Raw genomic sequence first — 23596 nt, 5'->3', positions numbered from 1 at the left:
ATATAAGGCATGGTCATGGACAAGGTCTTTTGTATGAAGTAAGAAATGAAGAGTAGAACAGAAGACGAAAACTTAGGTTATTGTACTGTAAACAAACTGAAATTTGTTCGAATTCTTTAGAATAGAAAGCGTTTTCAATTAAAAGTTATATTGGTTAATGTTCAAGAACCTAATTTATTGAAAAAATGCCGAATTGGAACCAAATTCAAAGTCAGTTAAGGCATCCGGGAAATCCAGTTGTATTTTTCGATGTAGCCGTAGGAACAACAGTAAGAATCAAAACTGCTGCATACTTACTATGCATTTTATCATAGAATACATATAAACACTCTTTTAGGAAATAGGCCGAATGATTTTTGAACTATTCTCAGACGTAGTTCCCAAGACAAGTGAGAATTTTCGACAGTTTTGCACTGGAGAATTTCGGAAGGATGGAGTGCCACTAGGGTATAAAGGGGCCGGTTTTCATCGCGTTATTAAAGATTTTATGATACAAGGAGGCGATTTTGTCAATGTAAGTCTATTTCGGTAATTTTCTAAGATATCAGGCACCTGGAATTGAAATTAGCAAAATGCTAACACAAAATGCCACACTAAACATCGTTTCTTCGTGGTGTTTTTGGGAAAACCTACTAGATAAAGCTTATCATCCGCGTATAAGCCTCTGAAAAAACCGTTAAGACGTCTTGATTTTTTTAGCAAAACAACTATTTGATATACACACCTTTAAAGGAGAATTCCGGTGATCAAATTAACTGTTAAATGCACAATTGTTTTTTCTCTAGTGGTTCGTGGCTATGATCTGGGATTTACTATCTATCTATTTTAACTCTATGTTTTTCAAGGGAAAGTTTCTTGGTCAATACACTAGACAAGGCTATCAGCTCGTCATTGAATATATTGTTACCGTCGCTTGTCCCTTTGTATTTCTACAAACTGTTCTTTGTTATTAAGTTTTAATCTGTAACCACTGGGCCCAGCAACACTATTCAGGGGAACAATTGAACAATCGCTTAATACTTGACTTGATTCTTGATCTGAGAAAAAAAAATCATATTCTTCTAAAATTCAGACGATTCATATGAAACAATTAGCACCCTGAAGAAGGCGGTAAAACAAATCGCCAAAAAAAATTCTTACCGCTGCTTAGACCGTATCCCCAAGGAAAAAACTTGTCTATTTTTTTCGTTTCATTAAAAAATCTTCATATTAATTAAATTGAATACCACTTCTATAGTTACACATTTAATAATTATCAGCAATACCCGAAAACAGCTTCTCTTATACTTACGCACACCATGTTATTATTGTTTTGTAGTTGAACTCGCGCGCGGTAAAATAGAAAGTTGCCTAAACATTTGTTACCGACGCAAACAACTCATACTGCTCGTCTGCTCAGTAACGCAATTGAAGCTCAATGGAGCAAAATATCCACTTTTATCACGGCTTTAACTTAAGTTGACCAGGGGGGTGTTGCGTATGACCAAGGGAGCACATAAAGCACTTGAAATAATTCAGCAGTACCGTGAGTCAGTAGGTTTCCTACTGGTCGGCATTTCTTGTGTAGCTCACACTTCACTCGCATTTTTTTTTTATTTATTACCACGTGAATGCGAAGTGATCTGCTCAGTGCCATCTGCAGCTACCAAACGATCAGGCGCACTTGCTCAGATCGGAAAAGTTTATATTATTATTCCTAATTTAACGAAGTTATTTTTAGGGCGATGGAACCGGAGTGATGAGTATATATGGAGGAGCCACTTTTGCAGATGAGAATTTCTCCCTGAAACATGATACACCCGGCTTACTTTCAATGGCTAATAGTGGGAAGGACACCAATGGTTGTCAGTTTTTTATCACTTGTGCCAAATGTAATTTCTTGGACAGCAAGCATGTAGTGTTTGGCCGTGTAATTGATGGGCTGTTAGTAATGCGTAAAATTGAGAATGTTCCAACAGGACCAAATAATAAACCCAAAATACCTGTTACAATTGTACAATGTGGTCAAATGTAGTTGATACTATACTTATTTTTTAATAATTATTAATTTATTGTTTTATTTGGCGTAACGATTGTACGTAAGAATCAGTTAAAAAGTTAACGAACGTAAATTATACACAGTAGTCCCAAATAATATGCGCAAAGATAAATTAACCGTTGTTAGTTTTATAAACTATGAGCCAATTTTATCTTAATATCACTGAGAATGGTCTTATTAATGCTGAGTTATCTCATGCATTTAAAAAATCTGCCTTGTTCAACTAGCTCGAAGACCTAAAGGGTCTAAAAGAGTAAGAAGACACATTTTCCAGATAAACTTGGACATGAAATGTAAGCTGTAGTCTTTAAGAAGAACCAGTTTAAGGATCACTACAAATTCCATTCCAATCCGACTTACATGTTTACGTTATACGACTTTACGCACACATTACATGCTTTTTTTAATAGTTTTCGTATGCTCTGACGCTCTATGCTTAACATGATAATTTTTTATGGAAATCTGCGAATATTTTTTAAGCGGGGGCTTTTATAGTAAAAATATGGTGTCCTTGTTTGATTTTTTTCCACAAGAGAATATTATTTTTCTGTAAATTAAAAATTTATCTACTTGTGCGAATCAATTTCCTTGCATTTTATTAGGAATTTGTGTGAATATTTAGCTTTTTGGGAATATTAATTTCTATTGTGAAAACTGAGGCCGATGCACAGCATTCGCTAGATAAGAGATTAGTTTAACAGCATAATTCAAGAGCTTAATGCTTTCAGCCTACGGGTACAAACAGTTTTTTTGAGACGATAAACTATTTGTTGATGAAAGACTAAGTCGTTGATGAAAGTAATCAAAATGTTGCTAGAGAAACGAAATGTGCCAAAAGAAAAGTAAAGTAAATTAGTTAAGAACAGAAAAATAGGACAGTTTTTTGCAAGGACAGAAAATGTCAACTTTTCCAAAAGTGCGAAAAAAATGTTTGAAATAAAGCTCAAGTTTCTCGGCAAAATCACAACGGCATCCCCATGCGTCCATACTAACTCTTAATATTTGTGGACAAAAAACAAATCGCATTCGTGAATTTTTTTTTATGATCTTTAAAATTTAAATATATAATAATGTCGTCAACATGCATAAAGTTTACCTCTGTGCTTTGCCCTTTTTACCTTACCTAACCTGCCTGTAACTTACTTCAATATATAAAATAGATAAAAATTTGTCTAAATTTTGAAGCTGTGAAGTTTTAAAAATCAACCAAAATTTGATAGTAAAAAAAAAGTAAAAAATGGCCAAACCCAGTGGAATTGTAATTTAATATTCTTAGGGAATAATCAAAGAATGTATCACAGCACAATTGTATTATCAAAATAACAAAAGCTGTCTACTTTGCGTTAGCCTTGTTCCTTCCCGCGTTTGGCCTCTTTTTGCCAGGCTTAGCCCCTTTCTTGCCCCTGCCCATCGTTTTCAGTTTGTTCTTCTGAGCTCGAACATCTTTTTTCATTCTGGGATCCACCACCTTGTACTGTCCCTTAACACCAGCAGGGCGTTTAACTCGCTTGGCTGCACTATGTTTCCTGGCTACAACGTATGTCACTTCACGTTTAGGCTCCTTCGTAGCCTTTTTGTACAATCTAAATTTTGGGTACAAATAAAATAGAATAATTAGGATATCAAAGAACGGATTTGTACCTTTTATCCAGACCAGAAAATACACGATAGAACCAGTAAGATAAAATTCAAAAGGCACTTACTGTTTAATCTGCTGTGCCTTTTCTCTCTCGGTGATGTCCCCGTTGTCGATCAAAGCTTCAGCTTTTTTCTTCGCCTTTTCCAACTTCCGAAGAGCCCTGCGCTTCTTTCTTGCCTTAGCTTCCACTACTTTCTTGATTGGTCTCACGTTGATTTCTTCCAGTTTCTTCTTGTAGTCGTCCACCAATTCCTATCAACATTAGTAGGTATAGCCATTTCCAGGCTTCGTTTACAATCTTACCTTAGGCACTGGAGCTTCCTTTTTCATATGCTTTTGTTCGTCCTGAACGAACCAATCTGGTAAATTATCATCATTGAACGCATACCTATTCCAAGCACCATCGATTAAGTCTCTTTTGGCTTTTTTGCTGTTTACCATCAAAGTGCCCAATGCCAGTTCTTCTTCAGTTAACTTGTGCTTTTTGCGTTTTTTACCAGTAGCAACACCTAAGGAACATATTTTATCTAAATATCAATAAGCGTCTCTATAAAACTATAAACGTTACCTGTGGCAGTTTTAACAACCGCAAAGCCGTCCTTTTTCGTGTTATTTAATGGCACATGACGTTCCATGTCGAATTCGGAATCGCTGTCGTCGGAAGATGCGCTCTCTTCTGAACTGTAGTCGCTATCACTAACATTGTTTTTTCGTTTGATTTTTGTCTCAGATTCCCCTGCAAGATTACTTTTTAGTACAAGATAACCAGGTAATCGGTAAACGTATGATTACGACAATTACCTACGACATTAGCTCCTTTCTTCTTAAAATCCTCCACCATCTTATCCAAGTCGGCATCTTCATCCTTCTCATTGATGAGGTTCTGAAAAATATCACGCTGAAACCAGAGCTCTGCCTTATGCGTCTTTTTCTGATCTTTGTCTCTGTAGTCTAAGTCCGTTATCAAAGGATGTTCTGTTTCGGGCTCTTTTGCTTGCTTCTTTGTTTTTTTGCTTGGCTTCTTGTCATGGTCGTCATCGGACTCAAATCCTGCAAAATCAACGCTCAATACAACTGGAAACATTTAAAGTACAAATGGGTTTTACCAAGAGTTTGCTTGGCGTCGTCATCAGAATCACTTCCACTTTGCATTTCAAGCTCAGAGTCTGAATCTTTATAGTACAGGCCTGAACTGTCCAAGTGCTGTTCGTCTTTGTCGTATCTAAACAAATTAAATTTTTAGTATTGAACTGTGAGAATCGTCGAGTTTCAATTCACCTTAGATACTTTCGTTTCGACAAGTCTTGTTCGTCATCAGAATCCGCCAACATATCTGGTCCTTGCTCCACAATTTTATTCATCTTATCGACGTCCTTAACTTGTTTCAACGAGAACATGTCATCTGCCTCCATTTTAGGGCCATCATCTCCTAAAAAGTTCTTGATTGCAACTATTTAATCCTCGGCTTACCCAAATACTGCTCACCTTTAAGAATCATTTTCAAATTAAGTTTCTCATTTAATTTCCTGCGTTCTTTTTGCACTTTTTTCTTCTTTCGCTTGGAGTCTCTGTATTCTTCGGCCTCTAAGTCTGCGATTTTCTTATCCACGCCTTTCAAGTCGTCTTCTCCATCGCTCATTTCGCCTTCAATCTCAATTTTTTCCACCATATCGGGTTCTTCTTCCACCTCTTCTTTAACCCGATGTTCCCACTCATCATGCAGGATTTTCCACCAGGCCATTATGTTTCGCAGGTCCTTCCTACCAAGGACTTTAATGTCCTTAAAACACTCCTGGATTTCTAATGTGGTTTTGGGATGTTTGAGAATATCCGGATCATCAAAAATAATTTCTGAAGCATGTTGCAAAATGTCTATTCCATTTTCATGCTGCACAAAGTTTGATACTTTAACTTGATGGTGCAAAGTCCAGTCATTCTCCGCATATCCCTCAGCTTTGTCTTTCTTCTTCTTTTCGGGATGGAATATGTTAAGTTTATTCTTGGGCTCGATTTCTAGTTCTTGAAACACATATTTCGGATCCATGAACTTGGGGTCTATTTTATCTGGAGCGATGTAGTGCTGACACACTACGAATATTTCGGCGGATTCATTACGAGAAGCTTGAGGCTTAGTGGCATGAACTTTTTTGAACAATTGCTTTAATACCCAAACAAGCGGATTATAGTCTTTTGACCTAAACACTTTGGTGATAAACCAGCCCCCTTTGCGTAAAAATTCTGTAGCTAGTTTCAAAGAGCTCAGTGTCAGGCAGGTCTGGGAGTAGGCGTCGTGAAGCCAGTTTTTACCGACATTTGGAGCTCCATCATGAAGCACTACATCGGCCTTCCAAGTTTGTAGTTCTTTGCGTATAGCAACCTGTTGGCAGAATAGTTATTGATGGTTATATATACAGGGCGGTGCAACCAAGTGGTGGAATATTTTGGCTAACTGGGGTGTTTAATAATTTCAAAATTGAAATTACTTTTAATGCGAAATTGGCTGATTGGACCAAGTGGCCATCCATTAACATTACTTTCACTACACAAAAAAACTTTTGCTTCAGCTTACAAAGGTATTTTTGGTTAAGGAATAAGGTTTATTGGGTCTGCGGTTAGTAGTTAATTAGATATATGTAGAAGCTTAAAGTTGAAAGTCACATTTGGATCAGCGCTGTAAAAAAAATTGAACAATCGGACCAGTCCTCTAATACCGTTTATTTGGAGGTATAGAAAATGCAAAATTGTTAATACCTTGAATAACAGGTTTTTGAGTAAATCGGTCTCAAAAGAATCTAATATCAATGCACTATCATAGCAATGTAAGAAATTACTAGACGATTGGAAGAGAAATGCTTGGATTGAACGCGGTAATGCAATTGACTGGCCACCTAGATCACCTGACATGAAACCAATTGACTTTATCCTATGGGGTCATGTTAAGGCTAAAGTTTACGAACAGGTACCAACATTAGCTAAAGACATAAAACAAGATTAAGGCAAAGTTTTCAAAACATTTCAATACAAACTTTCGAAAATATAAAAATGTCCTTTACGCATAGAGCTGAAATATATATATATACTGAAAAACTTGTCGGTTCGATCTTCTGAAACTAAATTATTTACATGTTCGCTGCCAAATGTGGCCCTACTTTCAACTTTAAGTGTCCAATACAATAAACCTTATAGCAAAATAAATCTTATTTGCTTATAAGAGAAACAGCTGCTGCATATTGATACAGGGTGATTCATTTAGGAATACATAGTTTTATATACCACATTTATTTGGGAACACCCGATGTAGCGAAAAAACTGTTCATGGATGTCCACTATTGATGCCAATATCGCATAAAAAATAATTTGAAAATTACACTCCAGTTAGCCGTAATCTTGATTGATCCATGTATATACAAATCTTCATTTCTATGAAAAAGCTAGCGACCACCTAGTATTTCTGCCGTTGTAGTTACAACTAAGCTTTTTAAGACTATAAAGACATTATACATACATATAGATTAAAAATAATCAATAAAACAAATAACAGTCTCCCAAAGTGTAAAGTAGCTGTAGAACGAAAACGACATTGTTTTGTGTGTCTTGTGAGGCAAATAAATATCAGTATAGTCCAGTTATATTGGTTGGCTTTCCACTTTGTTTGAATTTGTTTTAATCGGTCCGTTATTTTTGTGCGCTGATATAGTTAATTCGCTTGATGGATTGTATAGTGGTATTGGTGTTATGAGTCTTTGTGAGAGCATTTTGTTCTGTTCTGTTGATTGTATATGTAAAGAGGTCTACAAATAGCTTTGTATATTTTTGTGGCGGTATTGGCGCTAATTCCTCTGCCCTTGCATGTTAGTGATAAAAAGTGTTTTGTTCTCTTAATCGTCCGTTCTAATGTTTCCCGTGTTTGTGAATTTAAGTTTGTTCCTAGGTAGGTATTTTATGTCGTTTTTGGTTCTGTGGCGTGTCCGTCTGCAATTATTATAGAAAAGTCTGCGTTAAGTCTATGATTTGTGACTCGCTTGCTGTTGCGAATTGTAATATATATTGTATAAGTGAAATGAGGAAAGGAAAAGGGGATAGTGTTGTCTATTTGCTAGTAAGTTCTTGATATAGATTTTGTTGTTCGTAGTTTGTACAGTAAGCCACTATGTCAGACGTTTTGTGGTAGTGATGACTATGATGACTTACTCGGCATTTGTCAGTAGTAATATCCTCAGTCAAGCTAATTGTCCCTGGAATGGGCTTAATAGGGAACAAATCCACCCCAAGAATGATGCTTGAAATGGGCATATTTTGCTTCGCTACTTGCATCCAGCCTCCAGGGGCCGCACACAGATCCAGGCATACTCGGGACTTCTGCAGAAACTCAAACTTTCGATTCAACTGAATCAATTTGAAGGCGGCACGAGAGCGAAACCCTAGGAGAATATTTTGAATTTAAAGAACATGTGTTTATTGTTATATAAATAGGCATTACCTGTCTCTTTGGCTAAATGGTAAAACTTGTCTTTGCGCTGTCTTCCAATCTTCGATTTCTTTCCCATTTTGCTGTATTTTGTTCGCAATCGAATTGGGAAAGAAACGGTAATTTACTATAAAACAATAAATCTACCACGCTTACTATAGATAACCACACTTCTGTGATCTGTAATAGACAACTGACAGACACTGACAGAAGAATACTTTGATTTGTAGCAGCTTTCATTTGAATGGAGAATGTTCAGAAATTAACTATAAAAGAGATCAAAGATGGCAATTTGTGTGAGTCAGACATAGATGTGCCAAGGTGTATGCCTTTGAATATGTCGAAAACCAGACTGTGTTCAGTGTTATAATATTGCCATGACCGCGTCCCATAATTCCATATTTAATAACCAATCAAATCTATTATTTATTTTTAAATAGTTTAATTAAGTCCGATTTTACAGTTATGTATTAACATATATCTCCTGGTTTTAATAAACGTTTATCTGCAAAAATTCAATTTCACAGAGTTTTTCTGGGATTTTCTTATTTATTCAATTTATTTATTCAAATAGTTAGTTTGTTTTAACCATTTATAAATTAAATATAATTAAAAAAATTACTTGCACTGTAACTTAATTATTATATATATATATATATATAATTTATTTCAAAGCTCATGTTTGAAGTAAGCGACAATAAATCGCCGAAATCTTGCTAGCTAAAAAAGTTATAATTTTTTCCGAATCCTCAAGAAAGGAAAACCATCTTTTTTATCGGTTCATTTCGTTCATTTATCGGTCAAGAAACCAACACTATACAATTTAATATGTGGATAGAAATCTAGCTTGGCTTCATCCTAGAAGAAGATGGAAACTTAACCTGACTTAACCTAAGTGTTTGTTGTTTCCATTCGAATTGATCATACGTATATTTCAAATTGTTTTTCTTTCTAACTTTATGAGAGTATTGTAAAAGTAATGGATTTGTTAAAATCGGCCCAAAATGCTTTATCTGTTGTAGATGCCTTGCAAGAATTATGTTGTTGCAGCCGGTGTATTCTGCGCTTTTTAGGAGTTCAATATTCGGAGGTGGGATCTCCTTATGAGAAACCGGAAGATTATTTAAATAAACTCGTAAGTTCACTGTTATATTTAGGTCAAACTCTCTACTACTTTTCTTTATTGACCAGTGAACTAAGTAAACTCATAGTTCAAGTTGTTATACTTAAGTATAGAAGGTGTCCCTTCGCGGGATCCACCACAATCGATCTATCGCAAAGTATAATTCCGGCAAATTTGAAAATTGGAGTGTACCGTAATTATTGGGGGAAAGCAATCTAAAATATTTTCAAGATGGTCACACTTCCGTTTGTACCGGAAGTAGGTCCCAACTTGCTTATTTTAAATTGAACACCCTGTATATTGTTACATTTTGAATTCTGCCCTAAATTCTAAATATTTTTTATGTATAATATCATATACCTAAGTCTAACCGTTTTTGATATATAGTCCGTTCACTATAACAATGGTAGCACGTCTTTAATCGTCTGTCTAGCGTTGTTGCCGTAATGCTATAATTTATACATATAAACATAGATACTCGAAGCATTAGAAAATTTTCTCAATGCTGTCTCGCTTTGTCTGATTATTATTTATGGAATAATAATTTATTTGAAAAGCACAAATATACCGTCAACGCCAAAGTCATGGGCAAGTACATGACAAATGCAACAAGCAAACGTCATGTGTTATTAAAAATATATAATAATAATAATATATAATAAAAATTCCAATAAATCTACGATCGACAGAAGAAAAGGCATGAGCGGTTTTCAAAACTTAGAACAATTTTTTTTTGAATTGCAAGAATTTGCAATTCAAAATTTGATTTGCAAGAATTTTCGCATTCTTGCATTCTTTCTAGCGTGAAAGCTAGAAACATTCCTAAAACGATGTTAGGTATAAAAAGTGCGAAATTTAAGGTTCTATTGAACAATGAAAACGAGAGCTTTTTAGCTCAACCAAACGTTCTCTAAATACCAAGCCAATAACTAAGAGCGGTTCTCAAGACACGCGTTAATTTTGAATTTTTTGCATGTTGCTCGAATACTAGAAATATTCCTGAAACGATGTTTGGCACAGGTGAGATCTAGAACTTTCGGTTAAATGTTGATAAACTTACGTTAACTACTAAAATACTGACAATTGGAGCATGTTACTATCTTTGTCAAAATAGTTGGGTGGGTCTGAAGGAAAGCTATGTGGAAGAACCAAAGAAACGCCCTGCAAAAAAGTTCTTTCATGTAACGTTCACGCAGTTTATACGGTATTCAGATAATATTTTAACGGCTTTTACTCAATTCTTTCACCGTTAAAAAAGTCATTGTAGTAAGTCATGAGTGCTTACGGATATTTTATATTCTTGCTGATCATTGCTTTCGCACCGGAAAACCAATTCTTTACCTCTTTATCAGGATGTCTCATTAATACAATAAATATTTTAGGTGTCAGCCCAACAACCTGAACGTATATTAGATACATTAAATGAATCCAGTCCTAAGAAACGGAAATCAAACATTTGCCCCATGTGTCTCGACTGTTTTCGTGATGAAACTATTGAAAATCTTGTAAAGCATGTTGAATCACTTGGTATCGAAAGCTATAATTACGACAATTTTGTGTTTAATGTTAGTTTTCCGAAATGTTTGGCTGTCAGGGCACATAGCATGCTACTGCATTTGAGAAAACACTTTCCGCTTTATAAATCTGTGAACTTGTATGAGACGACAACAAGTAAGTTCTCAGCGTACATTTAAAGCAAAAGTTTGTATGCAACTGTTTTTCGTAGGTGTAATGGATGAGGTGTTGCTAGAGCAGCCACATAAAATATTTAGAGCTGTAGCCACTGGAAAGCTATCTGAGGCTTTAAATAAGCAGTATTATCCAAAGTCGCATTTGAATATTCTTATATCAATAAAATATGAGAAAGATGACGAAGTAAGTAATTGTCATACAATATGGTGCAAATGGAATAAGAGAGAGTTGTCGATTTTCATTTGTGGCTGCAATTTTGCTGATGGAATTTTCATGCATATCAGGGTGGCCCAAAAATAAGTTAAGCTGTCTTATTTTTCAATTTCCCATCTACATTTAAGTATGCTTTAGGTACGACGTTACACCCAACCCTCGGCATTTTTTCGATCAACAATTAAGTCTTCTACAGGGTGTCCCATCAGGAACCGCCGCGATCGATATCTGGCAAACTGTAATTAGGAGGAATTTGAAAATTGGACAGTGTCAAATAAGTCATTGGAGGCAAGCGATCTAAAATATTTTCAAGATGGCTATACCGGAAGTAGGTATTAACTTGCTTATTTTAAATGGAACACCCATATTACATTTTTGAGCTCTGCAGCAAATTCTAAATATATTCCATGTATAATAATTTTTCCTTTAAGGGAATATGTGCTACTTCGTTTGAGCCGCATTTCTTCTTGTTTTCTTTAGTTTCGACAACATTTTGATAACTATTGATGCAAAGTGTTAAAAACATAAGATTCAAAATAAAGTTGAGAAAACCGCCCAAAATTAATTCTTTCCAATGAAAACGCCCATTTTTAATAATTTTGCGTTATTCAATATTAAAAATAAGGGTGAGTTTGTGACTATTCCAAAACTGTTTAGTTTTCGAAATATTGTCAATTTAATATTTTTATATGGCTGTTTTGCCATTATTATATTATTATCTTTTTTAATCCCTGTCACTCTTAGTTGCCATGACGAAAGCTGCAATTTTTAATACAATCAAATGACAAAGGAATGCTTACAGCTGTCAGTTACCTTTACAAGACCACTTTTTTACCAGTTTGTATCAATAGTTATCAAAATTTTGTTGAAATTCCATGAAAGTAAGTCCTTTTAAGTAAGTGGAACATATTCCCTTACAGGAAAAACGAATAATTATTCAAGGAGGTGCATCTGTCATTTTTTACATAAAATTTCATATACATATAAAAAACGTTTAGACTTAGGTACCTATTAGACTTAGGTATAAGATATTATACAAGAAGTATATTTAGAATTTGGAGGAGAATTCAAAAGTGTAACAATATATAGGGTGTTCCATTTAAAATAAGCAAGTCGATACCAACAAGTGTGACCATCTTGAAAAAATATATTTTAGATCACTTGCCCCCAATGCCTTCGTCACACTGTCCATTTTTCAAATATCTCCTAATTATAGTTTGCCAGATATCAATCGCGGTTCCCGGTTACCAGTATACCAGGGATACCAGACTTAGGGATATTTATACAGGGATACCCTGTATAAATGAAACAGTTTTTATTAAAATTGTTTAGTAGGGTTACAAAATTTTTTTTTGGTTGAAACTTGTCCCAAACAGCGTGAGGGTCGTTTAGAAGAACGCCTAAAGCAAATTTCTAAAAAAAAAATTTAATATTAAAAAAGGAAACGAAAGTTACCAGATTTGCTTGTCAAATGAGATGTCAAATGTTCGCGAGAACGTTGTTTTACGCTACGCTAGTTATATGCCCATAACCAGCAGAATGTACACTTGCATATTGCATAGGAGCAAGCTAAGCGTCTTAAGACATTAACATTTAAGGCTTAATAAATATAATTTATTATGCCATCTGGGGTTGACTATATCGATACTTTATGGTATTAGCGTTCTTGTAATCTGACCATGTAAGAGCCTGTTTGACTAGATTTTCTTCAATTTCGTTACTATAATGTGCACGAAAAGGTATAGGTTTATTAGACGTTTTATAACTTTATTAGATAGTATCCAGACTATTAAAGTCTTTAACATCTCGCTAATTAATGGAAGGGATTTTGCAAAAATTCTACTCTTATTTGCGGAAAATTCAAAATCATCACCTAGTTCAGCAAAAGTTTTGTCAAGGCGAATTTTTTGAAGAACTAGATAAATATTTACAAAACTCAATTTTGTAGTGTCTAAGTAGCTTAATTATGAATAAAGCTTTATTTATACCAGTGTCATTTATAATGTTAAATCTATTACGTTTCAAAACTACCGCTCGTACAGGAGCGTCACTACTTTGTTTTCTGTCTTTTTGGCACGCAATTTTATGTGGAAGAACATCTTTTGTAATTATTTTCTGAACTCCCATCATTTTCCGCTTCATAAAATTTTTCATGTTTCTTTCAAGCTGTGAAATAAAATAAACAAAAATTGCACATAATGAATCAACGGTGAAACCTAAATCTAACGAACACATAGGGTTAAGAAACCTATACATATTATTGCTTTTATGCGAACTTACATCGTAATGATCCTCACAGGCATAAATGTTGCTTTTTGCAGAAAGTTCGGTGCAGTTTCGCCGCGTTGCTTTCAACCACAATTTCCGTTTCTTTTCGTTCAATAGCACTTTACAAATGTTTTTCCTGGTGTAGACGTAGTGGTACTTGTACACTGTGGCACCATACAGTACTTATAAGCCATTTTACTTTCAATAATTGAGAAACAAGCAAACCAACACACAATATTCACATTAGAACATGGAAACACGTATAAGCGCTGAATGTGGCGGAGCAGAATCATGCTTCGTGACGTCACATTACGATCAGCCAAAACTGGTCGTTTCGGCGCGCTTTGTGTAAGTTTAAACTTTGACTGCTGTTAGATTTGTTACGAGTAGACAGAATGTGAAAAAAAATTGTAGGGCTCTTATTTGTTCGTCAATAGTCAATTTTATGAAAGAAAAAAAAATGCAACGACCCGATTGTAAGAGGTGGGTTTATAAAACGTAGTCGGTATCAATTCTTGTTCTTAAGTTCAACTCGTACTCAAATGCCTTGACGTTTCAATCACATCTGCGGTAAACGTTATCGAACACGATGAGGTAAAGGTCGGCTTTATTTTATTCCATATATTTGCACCAAATCGAAATTAAATCAAAATTAATACTAGAAAAATTTTAGGAAGTTGAAAATATGAAGAATTTAAACAGGAATCAACGATCCAAAAAGAGAATCGACGTCAGTAGGAACAACATACTCGAGCATTTAAAAGATGTAGATGATAAATTATTCACGTATCATTTTGCCATTCCGCCAGCAATACCCGACAAAGAAGTACAACTGGAAAGAGTGAATGTTACCACGGATCCAATCTTTATCGGTGGCAGGTATCTGAAGTTTAAGAGAAATGTTGGTCAAACTCCGTGGATTGTGGACGGTGTAAGTGTTACCGAACACAATGTGCAAGACATTGTATTCGATGCAATAGTCAATGTTCTTAGGTCAGTTAGAAGTATTTTATGTTGTGGAAATATTTGTCATTGTCTAAATCTACCATGATAATATGTTGGAATATGGATTGCAGATGTGAAAAAAAGAATATGACATTCTCAGCCAGTGGCAGAGAAGATGTCGATGTTCGGATGCTCGGTGCTGGCAGACCGTTTTATGTTAAAATTGATAACGCTAAGCAAAGGCAATTTTCCTCCGAACAATTTAGGGAAGTAGAAAGACAGGTGGGTCTATTTATTGTTAATATACCAACTATTCTGCTGTTTAATGGGCGTCGGTATCGGTTTTAGTTTCGAATATCAGACAATCGTCATTTTTTAGATTGAAAAGTTAAAAAAAATGTTTATTTTTCGATAAAATTGAAACTATTAAACTAGCAATTGAAGATCTGCAATCAGCCGATTTCTTCTCTTAGGTTGTAATCCAAAATTTTGCGCTCATTTATTAATATTTCGGACTGAATCTTAGAACAGAATTAGGGTTTAACCGGACTTACCAATTAGAGTATAAATCGCAATAGAATTTTGTCCCCAAATTGAAAACGTCTGGATATGTTGCATTCATAATACATACGTTTTTAAAGACTATTTAATAAACTTGTACTTTGGGTAATTTTGCAAAAAATCTGACCAGGGTTAGGGAGTAACGATTCTTTATAGCTTTTTTAAGTTTAGGAAACTCTGCTTTAGAGACTGTTTTTTCGATAACAGATAAGATTTAACAAGAAAAAACTTTATTATGGAAAATTCGGATGATATTGCTTAGAAAAGTCGCGTAAGAGCCACTGCAATTACATGCTGTTACTTTAGAAACTGTCTGGAAAGGGAGGTTTGCTCGGATTCAAAACCCTGGCACCCTTAATCGTATTACTCTGCTGAAACAATTTATTTTATTTGCGCGACTATCAGAATTTGCATGTTCAGTGAGCGAATATGTGAAGCGAATCATACCTCTTCACACAGACCCTTTTCCTTGTTATCTAACAGTTTGTAGACGATTCGTTAAATCGAGCTCCAACTCCAACCAATGAGTGGTATACTGCTGACCAATAGGAAATATTGATTTTGCCTTTTGCTTCTTTAAGGTGATGTTCATTCGTAAGGCGTTTTGTAAGGAGCATGGAAAGGTCTAAGGTTGGCGAAAGCAAAGGGACATTTGCTTTCACTAAGCAAATGTAGTGACCTTTTTTTGAGGTGTTAAAATAGTTCATTAAAAATTAACTTAAAAATAAGTCAAGTGTTCCGTTAAAATTTCTGGGTTTGCAAAGTGTTCCATGATCGAAAAAGTTTGGGAAACCCTGCTCTAAAGAGAACCGAGCAAATTTATTTAAATGTTTGGTGTACAAGAGTAAATGAAACGTTTCGAAAGAGCCAATCCAAAAGATGGACTTTTGCAATAGCGTGACTGTCTTTCGCTAATTAGATTTGATCACAAATTTATAACATCCAAAGAGCTGGAAGCATAATGCAAAAACGCAAACATTTAAAATAACGTATATCAGGGAAACGATCGAATATATCTCATGTCCCAAGAGCCACTTTGATACATCGTCTTGACATCTATCTTTTCATCTTTCGAGGAACGAGATTTCCTAATTTTAAAGGAATCGATTATACATTTTTGATAAATAATACATTTTGAAGCACGTGTTGGATGGGGTAGAATTTATCGGAATAATCACGAATACCTTAGATCGGCTGGAATGCTATTCTCTCACATTAGCATGTGCGCTATTCGTTATCGTTTCATTTTAGCAGATATTTTATTACTTGTTCAAGTTTAAGATTTTAACTTGCTTCAATAGAATTTTTCAGATTCATACCTATATTGAGAATACAAATAAATTCCTTTTTTATGAAGAAGTTTTGGTAAGAACTTGAAGGTCGCAGTCATGCTCTCAGCTTAGCGAAAAACAATTCCAATTTCAACTTCTGTGTTGTTATTGTTAATTAATTGCCACATTTTGAAAAACATATTTTCCAAAGTTTCCGAAATTATCCCCAAAAATGCGTTAAATTTGAAATGTTGGTGAATCTATTGGTCGAGGAAGCAGGCATGGATTTTCGTTTATTTTTGACTCGGTAATTAATAATAACTGTTTGACTAAAAATATCTTTGTCTATGTGATTAAATTAGAACGATTTTTGTAGGTGATTAAAAGCGAGTTGGTGGCAGTAACAAAATTGCAAAGCATATTCTGCTCTGATTTAACGCGTATAAAGTCTGGAGAAGAAAGCAAGAAAAAAACATACAGGGCGTTATGCAAAACGGCTGCACCAGACATAAAAGCGGCCATTGATATTCTAAATAAGCAATCAGAACTAACTGTTTCGCAGCTCACTGTGATGAGAGTGCTTCATAGGCGTACCTTGATGGCTAGGGATAAAACCATATATAAGATGTCTGCAACTGAAGTGCCAGGTGCCTTTTGGTCAAATTACAATTATGATTACATACTTCTTACTCTGTATTTTAGGATATTCTGATCTTTTTGAGTTGGAAGTTAATACGCAAGCGGGAACCTATGTGAAAGAGTTCGTTCATGGGGACTTTGAGAGGACTAATCCCAGTGTTAGTTCAATATTAGGATACCCAACTGATTTGGTTGCTTTGGATTGTTTGGATATTGATTTGGTTTGGCCAGAGAAGGACCCAAATTTGGCACTATGAAATGCAGTTTACAGTTAAATTTGTTTCATTTTTTTCACATTTGGAATATATCATTTCAGCATTGGTCCTGTGTAGTTTCAGTGATTCTGCTTTGTGGCACAAGAAGTTTTATTTTTGGTATTTATAGTATATTAATATGACTATATTAATTGGTAATATTAAGTATATTATAGTGTATTAATCTGGCGTATTCAGGGTGATTCAAACTTGCCGTTATTCCTCTGGAGGCGAAATCTGTGGGCATTTAGTCCAGGAAAAAGTGAAACGATAATTTCCATAAAAAACCGGGAGTTATTCGCGAAAAACCTAAATCATAAATTTAGTAACAATGTTCTTTTTCATTTATTTTAACATTAATTTAATGTAATTTGCAAACACCCGTATGGTTATAAGTAAATGAACAAAGGTATAATCTAAAACTTAAGCCCGTGTCCCATGTGTGTGTACGATGATACAATGATACGAAAGTGTTTCTATTGGTCGGAGATCTGTCAATTCGACCGTCGTGGTACGAACTGACAGATCTCCAACCAATAGGAACACTTTCTAAAAAAACTAAATAGTGGTAGAAGTGCAGCCTTTCTTTCACTATTAGTTGACAAAGAGTTCTTTTACAAGTGCAGGAAAACTCAAAACGGTCTTAATCGGTGCTAAGCCGGATTTCTGCCATCAGGTTTTCTGAAAAGATATAATTGTTTAACAAGCAATTGTTTACCAACCGATTTTAGAGTCTCTCCTTTATTCTTCTTTCCTATATCTCTCTTTTTCGCCGATTTTAGATTAACTTGATGAATTTTTGAGCCGTTTAATCCGTTTTATCCGTTTAAAATTCGAAAAATCAGGATTTATACTTAACTGGAAAAATAAACTGGACTTAAAAAACTCTGTAATATCCAAGTAATCCTCAGTAACTCTTAAAACGACTAGGGGCAATTTTTATTTTCCCGCTGTAAAGACACGCGTTTTTGGCAAAAAATGGCGCGCTTGTGGAAGCACTAGAAAGAGACAAGTAGCCCACCAACGTATTGCGAGTCTCTGTATTCTGGTTTTATTTATCAAGAAAAATGTTGAAAAATATCGCGTCGTCACGCGTAATACGAATTAAACAGATTTAAAAAGGTTCTTAGCCCTTGTGGATTAAAACACGTCTTTAATTTTTTAGACTCGGTTCATCTCTGTCTAGCACGATGAATTAAACAAGAAAGCGAACATAGTGTATTAGATCTTTGCCGCTTACGGTCAGGTACTATTCTCTGTAAAGAATAAAGGAAATGTCTCCTGTCTGCAGTCGAGTTAGTGAAAATGGCGGCGTCTAATGTGTGTTCTTCCGAGATTTTAAAGAAACATTCTGGCATTTCCGAAAATTATGACAACTTTCAAACCGTTGTAAAGATTGAAGATGGGGAAAAACTGGATATCGACTTGTCTGTTAAATGTAGGGGTTGTTTTGTGGAAGATCCAAAAATGCATTATTTATTCGCAGTTTTTGACCAACACTTGAGTTTGGCTGATATTTTGATAGAAACAACCGCTGTCGAGGTAAGCAACGCGCTTGTTATTCCACAAAAGCGCTATTTACAACATTATTTATATGCATACATCTTTGTACTGACTGTTTTCCTATGGCAGTATGAACTAGCATTTGTGTAACGTTAATGAGAATAGCGTGGTTTTTAGACCCGAACTAAAAACGTTGTTACCATATTTATGATGTATTTTTTGCAAATATCTCAGTTATGTGTGAACATTAAAAAAAAATATATTTTTCTGTATACGCTATATACCATTAGAGTACATCTTCAGTGAAATGACGCCAATTATGAACTACACTGGGAATATAAATATAGAATTTATGTATTTACATCCAAAAAAAGCTCTGATATTCATTCAACTGAGCGTCATCTAACCCTAGGAGCCTATTTCGGATATATATTATGTATTTATTGTTGCAGTGCACATTAGATGACGGATTTCCTCCATACCTTTGTACCCGTTGTACTACCAGCTTAATAGATTTTTTCAACTTTAAAATTCAGCTGCATAAAACAGAACTTTACGTAAGAACGCTACTCGCTAACACATCTTCTAGTAATGTCATCGAAGCCCAAAGTGAATGCAACGCAGATGATTTCATACTGGATGAGAAACACGGTACTTTTCAGTCCCAGTATGACAGTCAAGATGATAATTCTGTGGATATTAAGAGCTTTAATCACGTTAAAGATACACCTGACATAAAGAATCTATCAGGTAAATTTTTCATTAAAATGGATGGTCTGAAATTAATTTTAATGTTTTATATTATCTGCGCTACATTTTACGCTTTATAATTTCAAATATTGTAGGACTTTCTTCACCACGTTGTGAAACTTGTCTTCTAGTGCTTAAGGATATTGACGAATGCGAAACGCATATGGCAAAAAAACACGGCAAAAACCCGTTCGAAAAGTACGGCTTATTTAGACAACAAATCACCGAGCAGGCAAAAGCTGCAATAAAAGAAAGAAAAAAAAGGAGGTTTCAAGAGTACACTTTAAAGAAAGAAATTTTAATGATGGAGCCTGGGAAATATTGTCGAATTTGTAAAGCCAAATACCCGGAAGACGAATTTAGCGCTCACTGGGCATTACATAAAGTATAACGAACTAATAACTTCTAGGGTTGAGAAGTTTTTCAAATTCAGCCTAATATTTTAGAAACATGTTTGCGAAGAATGTGGACATAGATGCGTGAAGAAGTCCGATTTACATATTCATATGTTGTCTGTTCACAATGACGAAAGAAATTTTAGTTGTGCTGACTGTGATAAGTCTTTTAAAACAAAGCCGCTTTTAAAGCGAGTATGTACAAATGCAATATTTCAAAGAGGTATTATTAAGATAATGAATTTCAGCATCAAGTGGTTCATTTAAATCCTAGAACGTACTGTTGTGATTTATGTGGACAGAGATTTAATGATGGTGGAACTTTGAAGACTCACATTCAGTTAAAGCACATAAGAAGCAGAGATTTCATTTGTCCTATATGTGGATTGTCGTTTCCGATGAAAGCAACTCTGGAGAAGCATATTTTGAGGCACAATAAAAACCGCCCGGCTTCATTCTCTTGCCATATTTGTGAGTACTCTACTTGATAAATTTATAGGTGTTCTTTTTGTTATTTACTACATTTCATCAGGTTCCATTGGTTTCAAGGACAAATCGTCTCTGACACGACATCACTTGGTGAAGCATTCCAATATTTTCGTTAAACCATCCTGCCAATTTTGTGGCAAAAGTTACTATTCCAGTACGAAACTTAATTATCATATAGAACGGCAGCATTCAGGCAATATAGTCGAACGACAGAAACGAAGTTCTAAAAAGTTAAAATATCAGCAATTTAGCAGCAATACACTAACAGATACCGAAGACAGCAATGATGTTTTAGAAGAAACGAGTAGCCAGGATCAGAACAGTGCAAATGTGATCGATTCTTATAGATCTTCACCAAGGTTGGTTTTTGAAAACATAATTTTCAGTTATAGCTAATGTTGATTTTAGATGCTCAAATATCTGAAAATATTTCATCGACTAATTACTGATTTTTTTCAATTAGTTTGTTGATTCGGCGTATTTCATTGAAAATCCAATCATTATGTACATGGTGATTCAAACTTGTCTCTTTGTCGTCAGTGCTGTTAAAGGTTATGCATTCATGATCAATATTGATCAAATTAATATACAATGAAGTAGTTAAATCACAGGAGATGTTCGAAGGTCTGCCCGTTTAACTCCAAACATGTTTGTGCCCCAATCTCACTTTATCGTGCACTCTTGGCAGCAGTCTGGGCTCATATTTTGAGCAGCTTCTCGTATTCGGCTAATTAATTCCTGTTCAATTTGTACCGGTGTTCGGAAGATCAGAGATTCTATTGTCTTGTGTATCTTACATACGTGGTAGGAATGTAGCCTTTCCTCGGTAGAGTTATCAGGACAATTATCCGATGACTGGAAGTGTCAGTTGTTGTGCATGGCCTGGGTAATACCGTGTCTTAAGACTTGATGCTGCTCTGTGTGTCTATGTGCCGTGACACCTGGTCTTTGACGATACGTCACTTTGAACAACACTTAGAGCTGGTATTATAATGTACGGTTGAGACCCATGGTTGAAAGTCAGTTTGGGTATTATAAACGCTAACCGACAGTTGAAATGCCGGTTCAGTGACGGTTGACTCAACTCGAAGACGGGGTTCTTTTGAGATTTCAACCCGAAGTTTGAAGTAGTAGAAGCGTGGTTAGGCAATTATTTTCGTTTAGTTATTCGTAGTGTGTATTATTTTTTACTCAGCTATGTCTTCTTACGTAAGAAATTAATTGAACATACGTAGTATTCTTTGGGATGATAATAGTGATAGCGATTCTTCGGGTGTTTTCAAAGGAGTTATATAAATGCATAATCTGATTACATGCGTTTTATGCACAATGAAGTTTTATCAGATCTGCTTAACTTCATTGCATAACTTCACTTCACTACATCGGTTTCCTTGTTTTCAAGAATGTTTTGATTTAATAAGCCGGTGGTATGTTACAGGAAACTTTTGTGTTGAAAAAAGTTGATGGAACGAAAGAAACGTAACTTTTTTAGCTATTAATTGATTCGAAAAAGTTTGGGTTTGAGAAACATTGGCTCAAAGTCTCAATAGTTTCCATGCCTGCTGGGGGTGCTTGGTTTTCAAGTCAGTTGTTCAGTTGCATTCCTTTTCATTTTCTTTTATATCTTCCACTTCTTTAGAAGAATCAACTTGCTTGTAATAAACAAAAGCATCTTTCGAGCATCTGTCATGGAGAAGATTCGGCCGATCTATGGCATTTCCACTTTCCACGGAAGGTAAACCTTCAACGTACCAACATTGCTAAACATTGTTCATTTTAAGTTTTGAAGAGCAACAATTTAACCACCATCCACAGAGGGAATTGGTATCAAAAGCGGCAACATCCACCGGTTTCACTTTTGAGTAAAAATCTAAAAAATGGATGGAGAATGCAATGTGGCTGATACTGACACTGGGATATGGCCCCGTTTGATACCAAAACTCTTTAAAAAAATGCTGTAAAATTAATACCTCTTTTGGAAAGGATAGAATAGAAATACGTATTAGAAAATATAATTGAAAACATATTATCAAGCGCATTATACTAGTACAGACAGAAGTTCTTGAATTAATTGGCAAGTTGCTTTTTCAGTGTCTTGAACGGCTGGCAACTTGTTTCCTCTTCCTTTGTGACCTGAGTGGTCTGGCTTGGGCATTTTATTAAAGATTATAGCTTTCCTGCATTCCTTTTTAAGAACACTCTTGAAGATTTGCAAATCATATGTGTAATGCAATTCATCCCTAATGTAAACATTTATATTTTTTGTATTCTTAAAAAAAAATGTTTCAGTGGGTTTAAAGACACCTGATATCGTTTGTTTTCGCTTAAATATTATTATTATTAATTATTTCCATTATTAGTGTGGAACATTGGTAAGCTTTCGTTTTCTGACCACAAGTAGGATAGTGGGGCAATTGCCTGGTAATCCTTTACAATACGATCTGGTACTAGGATTGCCGTTTTGACGATTAAGGCTATGCTCACCTTATAGAAAATCTCGTAACAAACAACATTTTTCGACCTAATGCCGTTTTCCAGGACTTTTCACCCTCTGAAATTCACCAATTTCCAAAACAAAACCACGGTCGCCATGATGATTCAGTTCTTTGCGCCGGCGTATCAGTCGAAATTTTTCGCGTAGTTGCCAGTACTATATTAGCACTTTCTTAATATTACAACTTCCTTAACCTTTTCATGTACACAAATCATTTAATATACTTAAATACATAAATAGTAATTAGTAATAAAGATGATATATTTTCACTACTTTTCCGATTCTCATCATAATTTGAATTAACCGATTAAGACCTCACACGCGTTCATAGACATCCATAGAGAAACCAAAGCTTTGCATGCATACACAATTAATTTGATATTTCAAACCGCTGACTGCAATCGCCCCAGCTGGGCCCCAGCTAAATTAAGCGCACAATCATATGTATGAGCTTATTAGTGTCGTCTACTATTTCCTGTATCGACGTAATTCTGCTAAGTTTTGAACCTTTAATAAATTACTTTCTTGTTTTCATTGTGAGTTTGTACTTTGGTGGCAGTTCGGCAACATGGCTGAGCAGTATTCCAATTTCGGCTGCGCGTACCGCGCGTACCGTGCGTACCCGCGTGCCACAGCAGACTGTATCGTAAAGAATTACCTATCTTTCTCCAATTTTTTCTCCTATGTAGATGGATTGCAAATTATTTTTCGTAATTTATTGCTGAGTAACCAGTTCAACAAGAATCAGATTTATGTTACTATTATGAGAATCATTAAAACATGTCAGAATCAGCTACAAGCGCCAAACGTGCCTCAAACAAGGAGCGACTCACCTAGAGTGCATCACTTGGAGT

The 23596-nt window shown here is 35.2% G+C and overlaps 4 protein-coding genes across 5 annotated transcripts in view; 3 read left to right on the top strand and 1 right to left on the bottom strand.

Annotated features, from left to right (window-relative positions):
* Positions 1-46: 46 nt before the first annotated feature.
* LOC109544384 (peptidyl-prolyl cis-trans isomerase H) lies at positions 47-2047 on the top strand. Its single transcript, XM_019914524.2, has 3 exons — positions 47-269; positions 338-514; positions 1721-2047. Exons 1-3 carry the CDS (start codon positions 186-188, stop codon positions 2012-2014), a joined length of 555 nt encoding a protein of 184 aa, XP_019770083.1. The 5' UTR covers positions 47-185; the 3' UTR covers positions 2015-2047.
* Positions 2048-3333: 1286 nt separating this feature from the next.
* On the bottom strand, positions 3334-8366 carry LOC109544385 (pre-rRNA 2'-O-ribose RNA methyltransferase FTSJ3). The gene is made up of 10 exons (XM_019914525.2): positions 8158-8366; positions 7869-8098; positions 5163-6054; positions 4956-5106; positions 4784-4899; positions 4479-4727; positions 4246-4413; positions 3981-4186; positions 3742-3929; positions 3334-3621 (listed from the first exon to the last, which is right to left on the bottom strand). The coding sequence occupies exons 1-10, from the start codon at positions 8222-8224 to the stop codon at positions 3372-3374; spliced, it is 2517 nt and encodes an 838-aa protein (XP_019770084.1). The 5' UTR covers positions 8225-8366; the 3' UTR covers positions 3334-3371.
* Positions 8367-8987: 621 nt separating this feature from the next.
* Positions 8988-17180, top strand: LOC109544391 (putative tRNA pseudouridine synthase Pus10). 2 transcript variants are annotated; one of them, XM_019914529.2, is made up of 7 exons: positions 8989-9280; positions 10651-10939; positions 10995-11143; positions 14115-14434; positions 14518-14668; positions 16595-16865; positions 16921-17180. In XM_019914529.2, the coding sequence occupies exons 1-7, from the start codon at positions 9125-9127 to the stop codon at positions 17112-17114; spliced, it is 1530 nt and encodes a 509-aa protein (XP_019770088.1). In that variant the 5' UTR covers positions 8989-9124; the 3' UTR covers positions 17115-17180. The 2 variants fall into 2 exon arrangements, with proteins under 2 accessions (XP_048522668.1, XP_019770088.1); XM_048666711.1 differs by lacking the exon at positions 14518-14668 and having other exon boundaries at positions 8988-9280; positions 14115-14372.
* Positions 17181-18378: 1198 nt separating this feature from the next.
* Positions 18379-23596, top strand: part of LOC109544389 (zinc finger protein 337) — an 8756-nt gene continuing 3538 nt past the window's right edge. Inside the window, exons 1-6 of the mRNA XM_019914527.2 lie at positions 18379-18653; positions 19067-19364; positions 19460-19749; positions 19811-19954; positions 20008-20230; positions 20292-20607. Coding sequence (XP_019770086.2) covers positions 18417-18653; positions 19067-19364; positions 19460-19749; positions 19811-19954; positions 20008-20230; positions 20292-20607 — 1508 coding nt within the window. The 5' untranslated portion in view covers positions 18379-18416. The remainder of the gene's footprint in view (positions 18654-19066; positions 19365-19459; positions 19750-19810; positions 19955-20007; positions 20231-20291; positions 20608-23596) is intronic.

Source organism: Dendroctonus ponderosae, unplaced genomic scaffold (assembly GCF_020466585.1).
Source record: "Dendroctonus ponderosae isolate FM_Combo_2020 unplaced genomic scaffold, Dpon_F_20191213v2 Dpon_F_20191213_5, whole genome shotgun sequence".
NCBI classification, from domain to species: Eukaryota; Metazoa; Arthropoda; class Insecta; order Coleoptera; family Curculionidae; genus Dendroctonus; species Dendroctonus ponderosae.
Note: the sequence above shows the minus strand (reverse complement) of the source record. Positions and strands in the feature narration are given on the sequence as shown.